General features: G+C 36.3%; 1 protein-coding gene across 7 annotated transcripts in view; it reads right to left on the bottom strand.

The window, feature by feature from the left end:
- Positions 1 to 5,933: 5,933 nt before the first annotated feature.
- LOC139127220 (centrosomal protein of 70 kDa-like) overlaps positions 5,934 to 21,692 on the bottom strand; it is a 95,642-nt gene continuing 79,883 nt past the window's right edge. For 4 of the 7 annotated variants that reach the window (XM_070693127.1, XM_070693126.1, XM_070693129.1 and 1 more), the window contains 10 exons: positions 21,353 to 21,441; positions 20,876 to 20,953; positions 20,199 to 20,292; positions 18,980 to 19,078; positions 16,580 to 16,741; positions 15,663 to 15,818; positions 11,814 to 11,985; positions 11,165 to 11,279; positions 10,556 to 10,635; positions 7,358 to 7,489 (listed from right to left, as the gene is read on the bottom strand). In XM_070693127.1, the coding sequence (XP_070549228.1) occupies positions 7,428 to 7,489; positions 10,556 to 10,635; positions 11,165 to 11,279; positions 11,814 to 11,985; positions 15,663 to 15,818; positions 16,580 to 16,741; positions 18,980 to 19,078; positions 20,199 to 20,292; positions 20,876 to 20,953; positions 21,353 to 21,441 (1,107 nt within the window). In that variant the 3' untranslated portion in view covers positions 7,358 to 7,427. Of the gene's footprint in view, positions 7,490 to 10,555; positions 10,636 to 11,164; positions 11,280 to 11,813; positions 11,986 to 15,662; positions 15,819 to 16,579; positions 16,742 to 18,979; positions 19,079 to 20,198; positions 20,293 to 20,875; positions 20,954 to 21,352; positions 21,442 to 21,692 lie in introns of all 7 variants that reach the window. The other 3 variants (XM_070693130.1, XM_070693131.1, XM_070693133.1) reach the window with 2 other exon arrangements.

The raw sequence follows: 21,692 nt of genomic DNA, 5'->3' as shown, positions 1-21,692 counted from the left end.
TCACTCCATAGTTTCACACACTTTTTGCCAGTGCACTGTTGCAGCAAGCCTATGACATTGACAGTAACTTGTAAGAGCTATCTTTGTCATACTGAGAGACTTGCCCTGAGCAGTCATGTCAAATTATTGATGCACCAAGAAAGACTTGAAAATTGTGTTCCTGCAGTCAAATATGTGTTTAAGAACATGACTGTTATATACTTGTGCAAATTCCCTAAACATACCAGTTTCTAGGCCTTGCCCTCATTGTACAAGTAGCTGGGCACTGAGTGTTTTACCAGGAGCTCATCTTGGACCGCAGAGTTTGAATGTTTGCATCTTTTATATTGCAGGATGCTGGAAACTCACATTCTGTGGACGAGATGCAAAGCAGCAGCCCTGTTTAGGTGTGCTCGTCTATAAAGGAGGAAACAGTTTGTGTTGTTTCTTGAAGGTGTTATATTCTGCAGCATGGAAAGAGACAATGTTGTGCTAGGTTTGCTTGTTATGTAGGGTTTCAAACTTTGATTACATCAGATGTGTGAAAGGAACATTTCAATTTATAGAGTACTTCTGGCTTGACAAAGCTGGGATGAGAAGTAAATGGGCTGACAATTATGAGTGGTCTGCAGTGTACAGGGGATTTCCAGTGAAACAGCTAGCAATTTTGCATCAGATGCATTAAATTATGTTATCAGTATGATTTTACAAGTAGCATTCATAAAAATGTCATTTTTAGTATTCCCTTGTAAGTATTAGATTCAATTATGTTGCAACAAAGACTGTTTCATTTCTTGTAAATTGCAATAAATGTTAGTCTGAAATTCATTTTGATGATTGTTGTTGTTTTTTTTAATGTAGCATGCAGGATTTCTAACTATTTCAGCTGTTGTTTTGTTTCAGATATTTTACAGTCCTGCTTTGTGTAGCTCCATCACATAGAGGACCCAATAGGCCATTCCGTGGGATGATAATCCTCCTCTGTGTCTACAAAATTTGAAGACATCCAATTTAAATTTGAAGGATGGTCAGAAATAATTATCCCTCCCCCCTCCCCTCCCCCCGGAAATATGGCTAATATTGAACTGGTTTGTCAGCAAGCCCTACAAAAAGCCATAGATTGGCATGCCTGCAAGCCAGCTTGTAATGGCTTGTTGGTAAACCAGAGGAATCCTTACAGTGGTTTGCCTGTAAACCAGAATTAGTCAGAAATTGGTTTGTTTGTAAGCCACATTGCAGTAATATTGGCTTATCTTCAAACCAGATGGAACCAGAATTGGCTTACTATTGATCCATGGAAGTGTGGTATTGGTTTAAAAATAAGCTACTGTTCAGCATTATCTGGTATATGGGCAAGCCACAGTATCTTAAACATGGCTTGCTAGCAAGCCTAGTTCATATAATAGTGGATTGCCTGTAAACCATTCTTTAGTACTAACTGGCTTACTGGCAAGCTGAAGTGATCTGTACTTGGCATGTATATATGCCGTATCAAAACCCAAACTGGCATGCACAGAAACCAGACTTGGCGTGCCAGAAAGCCAAATATAAGCCAAAATTCACAACTCGAAACAATCCGTTTACTGACAAACAAGCCGGTTTATTTTTGGCTTGAATTTAGCTGGCCGGCAAACCAGAAAAATTTGCAGTGTATCAACCCCTCTTGCCAATATGTTTTGACCCAATCAATAGTGATTGGGGACCTCTTCACAGGCAAAATGGGAGAGAATTGGACAAAGTCAGATGACAGAAATCATGTCATTTTTTTCAATTATTCCGTTTGTGAGTGGATGATTGTTTTGTTTACGACTATGTCAGTTCAGTTCAGTTCAGCTCAGTTAACGGGACTAGAATATCCATTTATCCATTTATGGATTCTGATCACCCCCCTATCCATCTCTGGTTTGGTAGTGTAAATCAATGGCATTTTTGAAGGCATTAACCGATGTAGATATAACCACATTTTCTGGTAGACTGTTCCATTCATTCACAACCCTACATGAAAAGTAGTGTTTCCTAATTTCACGTTTTGCATAACTCAGCATAACTCGAAGTCACGAAGCAGTTCAGGGACAGTTTCAGAGTGTCGCATGAGTTAAAAAGGAAAATTAATTCATTTACGGGGTGGGAGGGGGTTAACCTCCATTCTTTTAGTGACTTCACTTTCACAATTTTATTTTGTGATAATAAGTTTTCTTTATATTGTGTGTAAAAATAAATACAAACTGGGCACTCATACTGTCAATTATTTCTGTATCTATTTCCTACTTGTTGGTGTCATGCTGACCTTGGTTAGTACTCAAGGTTGATCGATTACTTGACGATGTAAGTGGCCAGGGGAACATATTCTTTACTAGCTATAGCAAAATGCTACATTGTACTCTCAGGCATCAACATTTCGCATTTTTGAACTTTCGTTTAGTGGAAGGGGTTTTGATGTAAACGAAGGAATTTCGTTTCTTGAACTTACCCACAGATGCCATAAATGTTCCCAAGCTTTCAAAAATACGTGTTTCAAGTACAAGTATTTGCTTTCCAACAACTAATTAATTATTCAATGTCAAAATTGGCTGGCCAGCAACATTGCAGCTCTCAGAAACCTAATATCATAAGAACCTAAAAACAATAGCGTCAATGACACTGTAGCTCCCATCCTGGACTATTTAGTGTTAGTTCTCTGGTCAGATATTTGAACATGTGTGAAAGGGATAAAGTGCATGAAGTGAAAATACTTAAATGAAATGTACTGGAGACAGTGAAATATGTTTAATGTAATTATTCAGAATATAAAATGGAAAAATACAGAATTAGATATATCGAATACTGTGATACAACCATTAACTCAACAAGTCATTTACAATGACATAGTCCCCACTTGTAATAGGAGTATTAGTCTTGATGGGGCAGGAAAATGTGGTCATTAAGAAGTATCACTGGAGTGTATATGTTGAGATCTATGGGCACATAGGTCTATGTCGTTGTTCCCAATTTGAAACACATGAGGCATGTCTAAGTTATGGTTCTAAATCGGGAAAAAAGATCAGACCTCTAGCAGTATTGGCCAGCCAAGAAATACATATGCGCATTATAAATGAGGTACAAGATGTGACATCTTAAGGTCTAATATCCTATCAAAATTGGAGGGTATAGAACTTGTGGTTACTGAAATATGCATATATATGTATAATAAAGGTCAAAGGTCATCGAGGTCACATGACATTTTGAAAAAAAAATTATATTGCTAATTAATCCCTATATGCCAAAAAATCAGATCTCTAGCTCTATTCGCTTGCCCAGAATTAGATGTGTACATAATTAATGAGGTAAAGCGTGTGTTGTCATAAGGTCTCCAATCCTACTAAATACAAAGGACATAGCACTTGTGGTTACTTATTTATTGACATAAACATATATTTTAGGTAAAAGGTCATCGAGGTCACATGACATTTGGTCAAAAAATTTCTCTCCTATAGTTATCCCTATATACCAAAAATCAGACATCCAGCTCTATTGGCTCGCTCAGAATGAGATATGCGCATAATTATTGAGGTACAGTATGTGGCGTCATAAGGTGTCCAATCAAACCAAACATGAAGGGTGTAGCACTTGTGGTTACCGAGTTATGGAAAAATATGTACATTTGAGGTCAAAGGTCACCGAGGTCACGTGACATTTTGTCAAAAAAATTGTTTTGCTAAGTTATCCCTATATACCAAAATCAGACCTCTAGCTCTATTGGCTCGCTCAAAATTAGATATGCGCATAATTAATGAGGTACAATATGTGGCGTCATAAGGTGTCCCATCATACCATACATGAAGGCTGTAGCACTTGTGGTTACTGAGTTATGGACAAATATGTATATTTGAGGTCACAGGTCACTGAGGTCACGTGACATTTTGTCAAAAAAATGTATTGCTAAGCTTTCCCTATATACCAAAAATCAGACCTCTAGCTCTATTTGCTCGCTCAAAATTAGATATGCGCATAATTAATGAGGTGCAATATGTGGCGTCATAAGGTGTCCCATCATACCATACATGAAGGCTGTAGCACTTGTGGTTACTGAGTTATGGACAAATATGTATATTTGAGGTTAAAGGTCACCGAGGTCACGTGACATTTTGTCAAAAAAATTGTATTGCTAAGTTTTCCCTATATACCAAAAATCAGACCTCTAGCTCTATTCGCTCGCTCAAAATTAGATATGCGCATAATTAATGAGGTGTCCCATCATACCATACACTTGTGGGTTACTGAGTAATGGACAAATATTTATATTTGAGGTCAAAGGTCACCAAGGTCACGTGTCATTTTGTCAAAAAAATTGTATTCCTATATACCAAAAATCAGACCTCTAGCTCTATTGGCTCGCTCAAAATTAGATATGCACATAATTAATGAGGTACAATACGTGGCGTCATAAGGTGTCCCATCATACCATACATGAAGGCTGTAACACTTGTGGTTACTGAGTTATGGACAAATATGTATATTTGAGATCAAAGGTCATCAAGGTCACATGACATTTTGTCAAAATATCCGAACGGATGGACTCACGGATGGACGAACAGACGGACATGACCCAATCTATAAGCTCACTGGACTTCATCCGTGGGGACTAAAAATTGTGTCACTGCATCCTTTTTGCAATATGAATACGATGAGAAACTAAATTTTTATTTTCGTGGCCTTATACATGGGAGTCTATGGAGATCTGCCTTATACATGGGAGTCTATGGACGTGTAAACTAAAAATATGCAAATTTCACCACGATTTGCCCAAATTTGGGAAAGGTCACTCCTATGCACTTCCATACCAAGTTTCAAATCAATCGGACTTGTGGTTTCAGAGCAGGAGATTTTTTGACCAAAAATGGGAGAAAATTACAAAAAATTCATGAAAAATAGCAAGTCCAAGATACTGACCCAAGATGTGCACAATCATTTCATGTCAGCCCAAAGTACTTACATGCTAATTTTTCATGTAATCTGCTCAGTGGTTATTGATTCAATTTTGACTGTTTTTACATTTTTTCACTAAATTTGCATATTTTTGGCAATGACAACTTCATTTGAACAAAATCTCATCTACAGCCCATCATCCGTGTACACACCAAATATCAAGATGAAATGTACAGCAGTTTTGGAGTTTTGATGTTGACGGACAGACATACAGACATACATACATACATACAGATATTTCCCTAGCCTATAAGAATAGCTTCATTGCCATATATACATGGCTATGAGAGCTAAAAAGCTAAAAACCTCATTTAAATTTGGGTTTGGAGCTCAACTATTGGAAACACAAGGAAATCAATTGGCATTTGAGATTCATCCAATGCTAGTTGTAGCATGTTTAGGGAAGCTAATCGTGGTCGGGGTAAATTTTATCATTTCAGTAATTTCAATACTCTCATTTATAAATATTGCAATTCCTTTCAGTCAGCCGTATTTCATTTTTCCCTTGAGATCAAATCTAATAATTTAAGCCATTTTATTTTCAAATTAATAATGTTTTTTCTATTTTCATCTTTGTTTGAACATGTTTTTTCTTGATTCTAATGAAATGTCTGAGCACCTTGAGTAAACACTTATAACACAGAAGTTGCACACTAACATGCATCCCTCTGTGTAAATGTTTCTTATTCAGCGTGGATGGAAAACCTCAGATACAATCAGTTTGTCAGGCTTGGCATAAGTTAAGATTAGTGCCATACAAACCTTTGAACAAAAACAGTTTTCTAGGGCTTGGCCTCCAGCTGTGTACTCTAACCGTAACAACTCCTTAGGCTACTGGTAATTAATATGGCCACTTCAGGATACAAGATGATAATACACATTTTTATATCTCCTTTGAATGGATTGTGATGTACTTTCACCAAATGTCAACTAAACTGTTTAAGTATTGCATGGTTAGAAAATAAAAAGAAGTAGACTGAACACCACAGTTATAATTTGATTTTGTCCAATTTTATTGATATAATCAGCTGTTGTACTGTGTTGTGAGGCTTTTACAAAAATGTATTTTTCAAAAGGATTTGTGATTCAACATGTGATAATAAACTTTTCCAATTGATGAGAAATTAACTCATAAAAAATTAATTTACAATGATAAACTTTTGACTACAAAGTTCAGTAGAGAAAGCCATATAAAGTTTCCTGGAAAATTTACTATTGTTGTGATATTTACAAATAACAAAAACTTTCAGTACTTATTCGGATTAGGAAATGATCAAACTCGCTCTGGAAAAATATATCTTCATTTTAAAAAGTTGACTTTGAAATTTACACGAACTTGGCTGGAATTAATAAAAATAAATTATTTGAAATACAGAGTTGTAATTTGATGATCAAACAATATTATCTACATATTTAGAAAACAAGTGAAATTGATATGAAAACACACTGACATCAATTAAAGTTACTAAAATTCACTAGGCTCCACATGTCTGATTAGCATGAACAATTGATGTTGACAAGGACAGGACAGAATTTCAAACAATTTTTTTCCAGCATTCTGAGTGATGCATTGTTTCATCCAAGAGAGGTTAACTCAAATATTGTGGGTATACAGGATTGAATAAATTATATCAGTAAGATCTTAATACCCCTGTTCCTTGTCAACTCCAGACTACGCTGTACATGTGACAAGTACGTTACAGTGGGTGAGTTCATGTTTGGCTGAGGCTATTTTATTTGGTATTCCTTTTATTTCACTACATTTGCCACCGGGTACAGCCTACTTGGATCTAAAATTTACATAAAATGAATGAAACAGGGTAAAATGAGTGAAGCAGAGCCAAACACATTAAGCCTTTCCCTTGGATTTCAATATTACTGAGTCACTCATTGTTTTCCCATAACACTGCCAAACTGACTGTAGTACAGATGTAATATTGAAAAACAGAGCATTTGAAAAAGTTGAATAAAGTGTAATGTAGTGAGTAATTAAAAATAACTTGATCTTGTCATTGTATACTCACACACATCAACACAACACACACATGGCATAAAGTGTGTCATTTTCCAGATGAAAACAGTATCCCTGACTGGTATACTTGTTTTAACTTTCTCAGCAACATTTGCAATGCCGTCTTTGAAAAACTAATATTTTTGAAGACAAGTAAAATTGTTGACTACCTTATGTGGTGTGAATTAATTTTCTATGATCATATGCGTTGATACATTTCATTATAAATGGAAACACTTCTTCCTGACATATTTTCTGACGAAACCTGTGACTGATAGTGACAAGAGCAATGATAGCACCATTACAGTCCTTTCTACACTAGTGTTTATAAATGATCTAAGTGTTCACCATCAGATCCAAAAGTGGACTCCCTCTGTAGACGTCATATTGGTGCATCCCTTCTGTTCTCACTACAATGGTTTGATCTATTACCGTTGACACAGGTGTGTATGGGTAACACACAGGTGACATTTTATCCTGCCAGTAGTTTCAAAGTTCTCACAGCTGGTACTATTCTCTCCATTCTATCAATTCCTGTCACAAAATGAATAACATAGCAATTGTAAGTACATCTTTCACTAAAAATTGGTGCACATGTAACTCATTCTATACACTTTGTTCCAAATGTAACTTCATTATTTTTATTGGCCATGATACACATTTGACCAAAAATTATTTAGAAATTGTCTGAACAGTAAATAAGGAAAGGTTTATGAAGTGACCGAAAAATATGAAATCTTCTCTTCTGATTTTGAGCTAACGCTGTCCAAAAGTGTGCTGTCACACTAAGTGATGTATTTGTAGGTAGTCTATATGAAGCAAGGCATGCCAATTATGTTTGAAGTCTGGCCTTTCAATGAAACATCTAAATTCTTGCATGTTATTGATGATTGTGTTGCTATGGCAATGAATGATTAAATTGGATTGAAGCAGTGATAGATATGGGCCTTTACATAAAATTGATTATCAGGTTGTCATGGCAATGAAAAACAAATAAGGGTCCATGCACTCAAAGTTACTTGAGATTTAAGGTTCCAAGACAAGAAATTGACCTTTTTAAGTGAACAATTCTCAAGTGGTTAACAGGCTCAGAACCCCTGTAAATTATATATTTTCGGAAAGCCTAGATATAGGGAAACATCATTTTTGTCACCATAGTGTCACCATTGTTTACATAACTATCACGTGACAAATTATTTGCATAACCTTTCAAAAATCGGTTTTCCCTATGTTTTTATACAATGCAAAATTCGAGGTACATGAATATTCCACATTGATTAAGGTCATTAGCATAGAATTTTAATACCGAAACAATGCTCATTAATGTAATCTGCATATTTGAATATCATTATACCTCGCATCTTGCACTCACAGGGCCTGAAAATTACGCTGGTCCGAGGTCCCGGACCAGTGATTTTTTATCCCGGACCAGTATAAAATTACCCCTAAAAAGTCCGCGGACCAGTACAAACGGGAGCCAATTTATTTTGCAAGGGAATTTCCAGTGTTTTTCCCAGATTGTGTTATAGTGTCTTTTGACACAAAATTAGAAACTACGTTCCCCCAAAATACGGGAGTTTACGGGGACGCACTAAAATCAGGCCTAGAATTTCACTGAAACCCAAGAGTCCATTGTGAGACTACGTCTTCTAGCTACAAAATTACAATAATTATTGCTTCTTTTCAGTCAATCAAACATTTAAAATTTAGTCTATTTCTTTCATCACAACGTAAACTCTAAACAGTGTCTATTAAGGAAAATCAGTTACTCTGTTAAAGTCTGCGATTCATGATGAGCAAGGCGATGTACGTCCACCAGCCACTGCACTGGGCCCTGGACTGGACAAATGCTGGGCCACGTACTCATCTTACATGTAAAATGTAACGTGGTAAAAACCAGACCAGAGCATCACCTAAAAATATCAGCAACCCCAAAATTGTGTGAAAATATTGTATTTCTGTCTATCAAAGTAGTATTTTGCAGTAAATTTCTCTGGAAAGAGTCTCATTATAACTTTCTGATCGTCCGTAGCAAGCAAACTTCAGAATTTAGAAGGTCACCATGCTGAATTCCTTATATAGTCAAGACCCCCTAGCTCCATTGTAGCTGACCTTAACAAGAACCGCCTAGCTTGTCAAAACAGCGTTATGGCAATTTGCTATTGCTATCAAAGGAAAAAGAAGTTCTCAGATATTTTGTGCTTTCAACCTATTTTTTGCAATTTAAATGGAAAAGATCAACCGCTGGGGAATTATAAAATGAAGTGAACTTTATGGCGATAGTAAAAACAAAAATGTTAAGTGTTTGTACAAGAACTTGAGAATCTAGCAAGTAAATGTTTATGCAGTGTGTCTCAGTATTACAAAGATTGACAGTTTTTGCTGTATATAAAATAATCGCAATCATACCAATCCATAATCCAATGACAGGAGGTCAGAATTTGTAAGACAATAGTTGTAAACATAGACACAAAACAGCACAGAACAGACAGTAAATAGACGGTACACAAACAAAGTCATATTCATAAAAGAAAGATACTTGGACCTCTGGCCAGAAGACCAAGAAGTGAAATTCCAAGCAAATCTGATAGAAATGCATATATTAAACATGAGTACAAGAAATGAATCATTCTTGTATTGTTATGCAAATTTTTGAGGACCAGTGGATTTTACTTTGGGACCAGTGAAAAAAAACAGGTCACTGGTCCTGGGACCAGTGGGAAAAAAGGGATATTTTCAGGCCCTGACTTATAGTATGTTTTGCTTATATGCTTTGAAATATGTGGCTGAAATTTGTATCAATGCAAGCTGTCCTAAGGATCTTCCAAAGTGTCTCAAATTGTTTCTAAACCTTCTCAAACAAATTTTATGCCAGAAAAACTTCCAGAGTGGTAAATTTAAACCCTACTTGATTTCTTTACAGTTGTGCTCCAAAAAAACTACGCAAGATATAAAAAATCTGAGACACACTTGAAAGAGCGTTATGACAGCTTGTATTCCAGCAAGTTTGAGTCAGATATTTGAAGTATTGAGACAAAACATAGAGGAAAACCGATTTTTGAAAGGTTATGCAAATTACCTGTCATCTGATAGTTATGTAAACAATGGCAACAATGTGGTTACCAAAATGTTCCCCCTATATCTAGGCTTTCAGAAAATGTATAAATTACTGGGGTTCTAAGCTTATTAACCACCAGAGAACTGTTAGATTAAAAATATCAATTTCTTGTCTTGGAGCCTTAAGGACTTTTTGAGCAATATTCAAGGATTTTTGAGTTCAAATTACTATTTTCAATACATCATTTTTACAATATCATTACTAAAATCATATTACTCTGGAAAATTGTGGGCCAATTATCAGTTTTCCTGAACTTTCCAGACTCGGTTTCATTTCCAAGACTTTTCCAGGACTTCTCCAGGAATGTATTGACATTTGAGTGACATACTAATGACAGGCTGTTTATACAGTGATGGGATTATCCTTGCATGTATTTGTCCTTGACACAATACTTGATAAGATCTCTGTTAGCATTTTGGAAATAGGAATATATTCAAATGAAGATTTGAATGATGACAGATACAATAACAGAATATTCTTACCAAGGACTTCCATTAGCTGGTCAATCACCCCTTGGAATGCTGGGAAAAAATCTTCATACTGCTGCAGTCTACCAATGGCACTGAAACAATCAATATTAACAGCTTATTTCACAATACAGAAAAAGCCCATCTACATTCTACCTTTAGCAAAATACTAGGAATTTTCCATTTACAGTACTGTGGCTTTAAGGGAGAACACTGTTCTATTTTCTCTGTTTATCAACTGTGTTTATAAAAGCACCAACATGCTAAGAATGGTTGGTATACATTGTAAAAGTCTACACAATATAAAACCCAATCTGTGTCATGGAAATACAAAAAAAACACTGGCGATATATGTGACACAGTTACTGACATAGAACAGCTATCAAAATAAACATTTCAAAACACAGAATCAAAATTAGAGTTTGTTCTTACTCTAACGCGGTGAGCTATTTGTTTTCTGTCTTTTGTGATACCAGTATTTTCTGTTGAAGGTTTTTAACCCTTGTGCCACCATGGTGAGGCCCAATCTCATTGTCTTCATGACAATGTTGGACCTCTACACAGGGAAACAGGGGTGGCAGTGTTAAAAGTCCTGGAACTCACACATATACATCTTGCACTGACCTTTCTAAATCTTCCACTTGGAGTAACTGTTTAAGTTGCTGTGTTGTAGTGCTGTTATGAATACTGCAGATCTCACCCACTGCATTCACTATGGCCGTGGATTTAGCATTCTCTTCTGAAAGACACAAACACACAGTATGATAATGCATCAATCAGGATGTAACATTGAGTTACAAAAGTACACGATCTGAAAGTCTTCAATCAAGTTATTGATGAGTGTTATACACCAAGCTTTATTTCTTCTGTTTAACTTCCCAAAATAAAAATATTCATTTATGCAAAGCATATTGATTAGCATTGCCTTAAAATGCAAAACAACTTATTATGACTTATCATCTGTGGAGAATATTCACAGGCCTAGAATTGAGCAATTTGTAAAGCTTTTATTTATTCATGACACTGCACATCACATTAAAAGATTTTGGAAGGCGAGCCGGATTCCGCCATAAGGGTAGGGTCAACAAACTTTTTATATTAACCCCTGTAGACAGTTTTATGAAATACTTCAGTCACTCAAAATTACATGTACGACAGCTCAGAAAATAATAGGTTGACTTAGAGCTTATGTATGGTTTAGGTAACATTATACAATGAAATAACAGTATGTAAACTTGACATTTATCATTGCAGGTTTTTTATTTGTCCATACCTAGTCCAAGTAACTCTCTCAGTGTGTGCAACACATTGTGTGTTTCACCAAGTTTGGTATAAATCTCATTCATCCTGGGATACACGCCCTCTAGAGTTGGAACATCAAACAGGTTTTGGAAGTGTGAAACCACACTCTGCAGTTGATGCATTGGTGCCTCTTTGGATGATTTCTGCAATGAAATAACTCTGTCATGGTTACAAATTTCAGGAAATATACGCCTTTTACAGGATAAATAACTTCATTGTTAATTTCAGCTGCAGTCGGTCCTTAATCACCGTACGTGAGATAGCTGTCTTAGCCTAGACCATGTACATGTAAAATCAAAGTGAGACTTGAGTGGACACCGTGGGTCACCAGTATGTATTAGGGAGATGGTGCAGTGGCAAAGAATGTGAAATTTTCAGAAGAGTTACTTTCAGAATGTGCTTTGGAATACAATTCAGAATAACGTTCAGACACTCACTATGTGAGATAATATTCTGTATATTCCAGAAGAGTCCTTTCAGAATGTGCTTTGGAATACAATTCAGAATAATATTCAGACACTCACTATGTGAGATAATATTCTGTATAGAAGTAACAAGTCATTGACATTGACATAGTCCCCACTTGTAATAGGAGTATTAGTCTTGATGGGGCAGGGAAATGAGGTCATTAAGAAGTATCACTGGAGTGTATATGTTCAGATCTATGAAGTTATGCATATATATGCATATTCAAGGTCAAAGGTCATCAAGGTCACGTGACATTTTGAAAAAAAAACCATTGTATTGCTAATTAATCCATATATGCCAAAATTCAGACCTCTAGCTCTATTGGCTTGCCCACAATTATATATGGGCATAATTAACGAGGTAAAGCATGTGTTGTGCTCCCATCCTACTAAATATAAAGGACATAGCACTTGTGGTTACTTATTTATTGACATAGTCGTGTATTTTACATAAAAGGTTATCGAGGTCACATGACATTTTGTCAAAAAATTTCTATCCTATAGTCTGTCCCTATATACTAAAAATCATACATTTACCTCTATTGGCTTGCTCAAAATTAGATATGCACATAATTAATGAGGTACAATATGTGGCGTCATAAGGTGTCCCATCATACCAAATATGAAGGGTGTAGCACTTGTGGTTCCTGAGTTATGGACAAATATGTATATTTGAGGTCAAAGGTCATTGAGGTCACGTGACATTTTTTCAAAAAAATTGTATTGCTAAGTTATCCCTACATACCAAAAATCAGACCTCTTGCTCTATTAGCTCGCTCAAAATTAGATATGCACATAATTAATGAGGTACAATATGTGGCGTCATAAGGTGTCCCATCATACCAAATATGAAGGGTGTAGCACTTGTGGTTACTGAGTTATGGACAAATATGTATATTTGAGGTCAAAGGTCACCGAGGTCACGTGACATTTTGTCATAATAATTGTATTGCTAAGTTATCCCTATATACCAAAAATCAGACCTCTAGCTCTATTGGCTCGCTCAAAATTAGATATGTGCATAATTAATGAGGTACAATATGTGGCGTTATAAGGTGTCCCATCATACCAAATATGAAGGGTGTAGCACTTGTGGTTACTGAGTTATGGACAAATATGTATATTTGAGGTCAAAGGTCACCGAGGTCACATGACATTTTGTCAAAAAAATTGTATTGCTAAGTTATCCCTATATACCAAAAATCAGACCTCTAGCTCTATTGGCTCGCTCAAAATTAGATATGTGCATAATTAATGAGGTACAATATGTGGCGTCATAAGGTGTCCCATCATACCAAATATGAAGGGTGTAGCACTTGTGGTTACTGAGTTTTGAACAAATATGTATATTTAAGGTCAAAGGTCACTGAGGTCACGTGACATTTTGTCAAAATAATTGTATTGCTAAGTTATCCCTATATACCAAAACCAGACCTCTAGCTCTATTGGCTCGCTCAAAATTAGATATGTGCATATTAATGAGGTACAATATGTGGCATCATAAGGTGTCCCATCATACCAAATATGAAGGGTGTAGCACTTGTGGTTACTGAGTTTAGGACAAATATGTATATTTGAGGTCAAAGGTCACAGAGATCACGTGACATTTTGTCAGAATAATTGTATTGCTAAGTTATCCCTATATACCAAAAATCAGACCTCTGGCTCTATTGGCTCGCTCAAAATTAGATATGCACATAATTAATGAGGAACAATATGTGGCGTCATAAGGTGTCCCATCATACCAAATATGAAGGGTGTAGCATTAGTGATTACTGAGTTATGGACAAATATGTATATTTGAGGTCAAAGGTCACCAAGGTCACATGACATTTTGTCAAAAAAATTGTATTGCTAAGTTATCCATACATACCAAAAATCAGACCTCTAGCTCTATTGGCTTGCTCAAAATTAGATATGCACATAATTAATGAGGTACAATATGTGGCATCATAGGGTGTCCCATCATACAATATATGAAAGGTTTAGCACTTGTGGTTACCGAGTTATGGACAAATAGTATATTTGAGGTCAAAGGTCACGTGACATTTTGTGAAAGCGTCTGAGATATCTGCGTGAACGGATGGACTCACATGGATGGACTGACGGACTGACATGACCCAATCTATGAGCCCCCTGGACTTTATCTGTGGGGACTAAAAACTGTGTCACTGCATCCTTTTTGCAATATGAATACGATGAGAAACTAAATTTTTATTTTTCTTGGCCTTATACATGGGAGTCTATGGACTGCCTTATACATGGGAGTCTATGGACTGTCTTATACATGGGAGTCTATGGACTGCCTTATACATGGGAGTCTATGGACTGCCTTATACATGGGAGTCTATGGACTGCCTTATACATGGGAGTCTATGGATTGCCTTATACATGGGAGTCTATGGACTTCCTTATACATGGGAGTCTATGGACTGCCTTATACATGGGAGTCTATGGACTGCCTTAAACATGGGAGTCTATGGATTGCCTTATACATGGGAGTCTATGGATTGCCTTATACATGGGAGTCTATGGATTGCCTTATACATGGGAGTCTATGGATTGCCTTATACAGGGGAATCTATGGAGGCGAAAACTAAAAGTCCTCTAACACGGCCAAATTTGATCGCATTGTGAAACAAATCAACGTGCATCTGTATGAGGTAGAGTACTATCCTTTTACCAAGTTTGAACGAAATCGCTCCAGGCGTCTCTGAGATATCTGCGTGAACGAAAAAAGTCATAAATATGCAAATGAGCAATTAATTAATAAGCCACACCCACCAAAATCTAATCAGATCTAAGTCTCATCATGATAATACCAAATACCAAATTGCATGACATTGGACCTAAGGGTTCTTAAGTTATGAGTGGAACAAAATCTGTCTACGGACGGACGGACAGACGGACGGACAGACGGACGGACGGACGGACAGACGGACACACACACAGACATTGTGGCGACATAGGACACCTTTGGTGCTTCGCACCACGGTGTCCAAAAAAGGACACATTTCACAATATAACGCTGTAACAGAAATAAAAATTCACAGAAAACAACTGTCTCTGAATAGTGATGGCAGTTTGTTGAATAGAATTCTGCAAAATTTTGAGCATTGTCAACAGGTTAAACCGAGAATTCAAACAGGCCACTGTACAAAAAAGGCCGTGTGTGCAAACGCATATAGAAATACCGGTATGTGTGATTTTCCCTTCATGTTCTTACACATGGGTCACTTTGTAAGCCATCACATGAATTTTTGGGGTGTACTGAGTCTTTAGAACAGTACATGTCCTGGTAATTCTGGAGTAGAACCATTGCATTGCTAAGGGGATCTATTTCAACAACTCACTGTTTTCTCTACTCTGGCTGTCTGCACAGCTAGGGAGTCCACTGCTGCCCTGATTTCACTGACTGAGGTGGGCTTATCCAGAGAGGATGCTGGGAAGACTGGTGGTGACCATGGAACAAGGCTGGTTGCTAGACCATTCAGTGAACTCTTCAGATACTGCATTGAAAGAGTTAATCATCAATAAAGTTGTATCTCTGGATAATAATCTCTATGTACAGCAAATAAATTATGATTTTATTCTCTAAGTCAATCAAGCTTGACGAGTTTATATCAAATAAACAAGTCTGTAACTTCCTTGCTGATAAAAAACTTGTGAATCCAAGGCCATTTTCACATTTTTCAATGCTACAAACTGAAATAATCCTTTTAATAATGTAAATCCTGCGTTGAAATTGAAAGACTTAAAGTTCTGTTTCCCTAGGAATAACTTAAATAATTCCTTTTTGAAATAAAGAATAAAATCAGGGGTCATACTGCAAATGTTATTCTGGAGAGACAAATTCCCTGATATTGACTGACTTGTAAAATTGTCGCCCACCCTGTGTACGGTACATGTTAGTTTAGTTACTCCATCAGTTTCCAAATCAGCCCACACACAAGTTCCACCAAAAATATCCTGTACATGTTTTAGAGTTTGAGTTTCTGTCCAAGATGTACATTCTACCCTAACTGCTTGCAATTTGGCCAAAATAATGTAATACGGTACATGACTAACATGTTTTCTACATGTGTTTACGGTGAAAAAAATTTCATGTCATGCACATGCTAGTTGAAATGAGAACTGTCATACATTTTGAATTGCACACTGTATTTTGAGAGGAATGGTGTCATTTTTGTCAGCTTTTGTTGGGTGAGTTGATTTAAAGCATTTGTCAAGTTGTTATCACTGGAGCTAATACAAGAAGACAATATGTTACCTGTATCTCAATCATTTGTTGTAACCAGTATTGTAACGTCGGTACGATATGATGCGTTGATTTGTCACACCACACAGCGTGTCTCTTTCCAACTCTCTTTGGGGTCAAAGGTAACTTTGGAGCATCAGGATCATCAACAATTGCCAACACTTCTCTTAAAATCTAGCAAATAAAATACATTTATCTACCATCAAGAATAATAGAATTTTGCATGCGCTAAAAATGCCATACTGAACTCCCGTTCCGTAATACATACGGTTTCAAGGCGGCCCATCCCCTGCGGCTGTATCTGCATGTTCACTGTTGAACTGTTTCAAGGGATCCATTGGATGAGTGCCAGAACATGTCTCACACATACTCTGTACATACGTGTGTAGTGCACACACACAATTCAGGACTTGCACAAACGTGTCTGAGATAGCATTCTACAATTGCGCTATAAATTGGAAGAAAAACTGTTGACACAAAAACGGTCATTACTCTAACAATTTGATGCCCCAGTCACGAATGTAAGATGTATAATAATAAGGTTATTACGAAAATACCGCAAAGGATGCACTCGGACATTAGCGCCCCGCATCGCCCTCCGCTTTGCATCAGGCGATACACTGTGCCAATGTCCTTGTGCATCCTTTGTAGTATTTTCGTAATAACCTCATAATATTCCCTGAGTGTTGACTATCAGTTCAGTTAGAATGGGGAATTACACACAGCATCATTGGTGTCTTTCTGTTGTACTGTGTACTGTGTTCTGTGATATTGTCACACATACTGTGTATTGGGTCATCACCACGCTATGATACAGTCACACATACTGTGTATTGGGTCATCACCATGTTATGGATATCGTCACACATGACAATATCTAGATTAATCTATACAGTGTTTTATTGTCACAAGACAGCTGCAATTGCACAGGGCGTACATAAGGATAACAAAGCAATTTGAATTTTGTAGTTGTGACTGATCCAAACATCAGGTAGAAATAAAACTGTGCTGACAATTTCCCAGTTCATTGGTATGCTATGAGAGTGTAAAATAACTTCTGTAGTATCTTGGAAAGCAAAACAACAAATTATCAAAGACAAAAATACACTGTATCTTGACAGACTTGTGAGTATTGCCGAAAAATTACCTTAATAGTTACTGGTTTGCAGACAACAAAACTGTCAGAGTAAGACACAGAGTTGGAATTATGATTAGATCAATTATAGAGACTGTACCTAATCTAATCTCTTGATTCAAGACACTGCTAATCCGTTATTAGTAGTCTGATAAGTTGCAATCAATGATGAATATTTACGATCCAGATATATGAAAAATTTTCTGCCAAAATGATCTTGTCAAAAGTATTTCTAGTATATACAAATCACAGAGCTGTTCAAATGGTTGTTACTGCTGCCTTGTTGCATTCCAATGAACAAAACCTTGGATTTTAAGTTTAACACATGGACTGTGAAGAATACATCGTACATCACTTCTCAATAATGGATGACATCTGTTGGTGTGGGCTAGCAGTATTGTTACACATTGAAAACACATCACTGTGGTGAACAGTCTGTGAATACACTGTAGATTTTATCAAACAGTCACTGATCAATAATTAGTGAAGCTGTACAAATGTCAGTATGTGCCACCACTATTCAAACTGTCTGATTACTTTATCTTTCTGCATGATTCATTTTGAAAAAGAAGAGCAAATACTTTAAATTGACTAGCAGCAACTGATAAATGCTGGCAAATTGTTATCTTTTTTATCACAGCTCTGAATAAAATATGACATTGAACATACAGGTACAAGGAAATTTAAACTGTGAATGACGCAGTGTTCACAGAAAAGTTACAGAAATTTTACTTGGGAAGATTATATCCGATCTACATTATCGTGAAGCCATAAATTTGGCAAAACATTTGTTTTCCAAAATCAAAGAAGATCACATGAAAGACATTGTTGATGTGAAAACAGTAGCTGAGTTAAACACAGTACAGAAATGAGTTCACAATGTAATGCAGCAAAATTTTCAACTGAAATAATTCCAAAATAACCAATCTTATTCAAAGTACAATATCAATTGAACTGAAACTTTCCTTCCTGACAAATACATCTGATTACTATTAATCAAAATACAGAACTCCTTGCTCCATTCCCAAGGGCAAGGTTATCACAGTTCACAATGACCAGGTTGCATTCAGTTGGCAGTAAGCCAAGTTTTTAAAACATGCATCTCAAACCTATCTTCTAAAAGTGACATCTTTGTTTTTGAAATACCATTACTATCCCTTCCTGTTATGAATTTGTAAACTGTGGATTTCATGGTCTGAAAACAGACATTTTATCAAAAATTGGCAAACAGTATTTTAAACCGTGAGCTATGCAAGGCAAATTGCAATAAAAGTTACCTTTTCAAGATGCAGCAAAGCCTCCGTCTCCTTGGAAGGCTGTCTGAGTTGATAAACAATGTCATCAACATCTGATACATTCAACTCCACACAGATCTCCTGTAACAGTGGAAAATGAAATTATAATTTCAGAAATTTGTGATTTATTTTCACTTCATGAAGGCAATTCATCCTGAGGCTCACTTCATGAATGTGCTCTACGAGTCTTTACACCTCAATACTATACATGGATACTGTATGTATTGTTCATTGAACGCATAACTGGGCTTGGTGCAAATCATTGTGTGGTAGACATCTTTGAGTTAAATGAGACCAGCTAGACTTTTGCTTTCATCTTTTTTCTTCTCCAATGTCAAATATGGTGAATACTGCACCCATGGAACTGTCTGTCTAGACACACTGCAGATACACACAGTGACTTGTGTACAAATTGCCATCACTCACTGAATTCTCTGCAACTGCTGGCTAAAAATAGTTCCACCATCAGGTACAGTGACAGTGTAAAGTAGTGTCAATTAAATAAATGTATGGTCCAATTGTCCCCTGCAGTCAATATTGCTGGACTGTCCACCACTGTTACTACAGTGTAAGTATTATCAATCAGTTTTTAATATACCTCAGTCTAGAGAAAGTCAATTCAAAGACATTTATCAAGATTTTATTCCAAAATGAAGTCAATTCTCTTTTGATGCTTCAAACTTTGTTTGAATACATGTAATGACGGTATAGCTGATGTTAACACAAATTCAGGGAACAATGCTTTCAACCCTTTCACCACCATGGTTTGTCCCAAATCCATTGTTTTCTATGGTAAAGTTGGACCTGTATACAGGGAACTGGGGGTGAAAGGGTTAAGGTAGTATGCACATCGAAAGTGAAAGACTTAAACTTTTGCTCTAACTTTCCTCAGGGAATCTTTCAATAATTCTCTTTCAGAATCAAGAATAAAAATAGGGGGTCACCGTGCAAATTTTGGTTATAGAGAAACAAATTACCCAAGATTTACCGATATTAGAAATTCAAAATGGCCGCCATCCCTGTGTTAGCTCTATGGAGAAAAATAAAAATTTTTGAATTTCGACAAACTAAGCCGGTGAAAAGTTTTCTTTCACCGAGAGCTTTAAAATGAACCCCCACATGTGCTATATAAGAGGAGAATTGTAAAAGTTTGAGAGTCCGAATGTCTGTCCCCGAGGTGCGTTCTACCTTAAAATCTTACCTTCAAATACTGCCTGCATACATTGATTGGCATGTGTTTGATATCCTGTATGTGACTGCCGTGTGATGTCTTCTTGTTACTGTCCTCATTTACACTGTCAATGGTGAACACACATTAAAACAAGTTGAACAAAATAATGAGTCTCACTTCACTTTTCAATCCATAACAGTTTTACAAATCTTGCTGAACAGACACACAATAGAATCAAGAACATTCTCTTTGATGTCAGAAAATTGTTCCCAATACATGTACTGGTATAGCAGATGTAAAGAAAATTAAGAGCACATTGCTACAGCGCCATTATTTGCCTGTGATAGAGTAAGAAACTATGTGGAGTGATATGGAATAACACTGACTGGGTTGCGGAAGAAGTTATCATTGTGTCACATCTATGCATTGATGAGATGTCTTACTTAAGTTACTACAGACAAGTTTGTTCAAATAGTGCTAGTATTTGTGTGGGTGAAGGTTGGAATTTTTAACACTGGCTACCGAAAATTCTTTTGCGGAGTTTTAACGAGTATAAGATTCATGGTAGCTTTGAATGAGAAAACTCTGTCATCAAAACAACAATGTAGTGGTCTTTTTCAGTCTAACATTATTTGTTCACACCATGCTTACATTATCAAACCTTTCACGGTACAAGCTGATTTCACCTGAAATCTGAAATCACTTACCTTATGTTATTAGCTGCCAGTAATCTTTCCAGTTTCTTTATCTTGTGTTGTAATTTTCTCAGATCTTTCAGTTGTGGTCTGGAAAAAAACAAATTCAACAATAAGTGACCATCAAAGAATATCTCATCAAAGAATGCTTTAGGAAGCTACAGTAACAGGATGTCTGTCATCTTGAAATCTTCAAACAAACACGGAAGTTTGACATGTAATATATGACTACAAACACGAAAGTTTTACATGTAATATGTAACTTGCAAACTAAGAATGGTCGGGTTGAATATTTGCATATTGTTTGCTTGCGAATCATTTTGATGTAATACCAGTCTTTTCACAAATCTTCAAGCTTGTAATTAATATTCATCACCTAATTATTATTTATTACATGATTAATATTCATGAATTCTGTGACAATGATGATGATCAGATGCATTCTGGGATTGGTACTGCAATTTCAACATTGGTATTTCATACACTTACCTTGCTTCCATTTCAAGTTTCAAAGTTTCAACTTGATTTTCCAGATCTTTGACTGTCGCTCTGCTTTCTGACAGCTGTCCCTGGTAAGACTAGGGGTAAAATACACAGTGAAGTGTTTTAGTAAAAGTTTGGCTGTAACATATGCTGACTTATTCATTTATGTTTGAAAGATTACTTGATGTGTTGTTTTAAAGAACGGTCTGGCAATAAAGCTACTACGGTATGTATTGTTGAGAACTGCATTGAAAATTCTACAGTCTACCAGGATAAATCTCAGCATGAGTGTTAGTAAAATATCAATGACTAAACTTGATGACTAGGAATACGGGTATTGGTATTG

Source organism: Ptychodera flava, unplaced genomic scaffold (assembly GCF_041260155.1).
Source record: "Ptychodera flava strain L36383 unplaced genomic scaffold, AS_Pfla_20210202 Scaffold_29__1_contigs__length_4469600_pilon, whole genome shotgun sequence".
Taxonomy (NCBI): Eukaryota; Metazoa; Hemichordata; class Enteropneusta; family Ptychoderidae; genus Ptychodera; species Ptychodera flava.
This window is presented reverse-complemented; position numbering and strand designations above follow the sequence as displayed.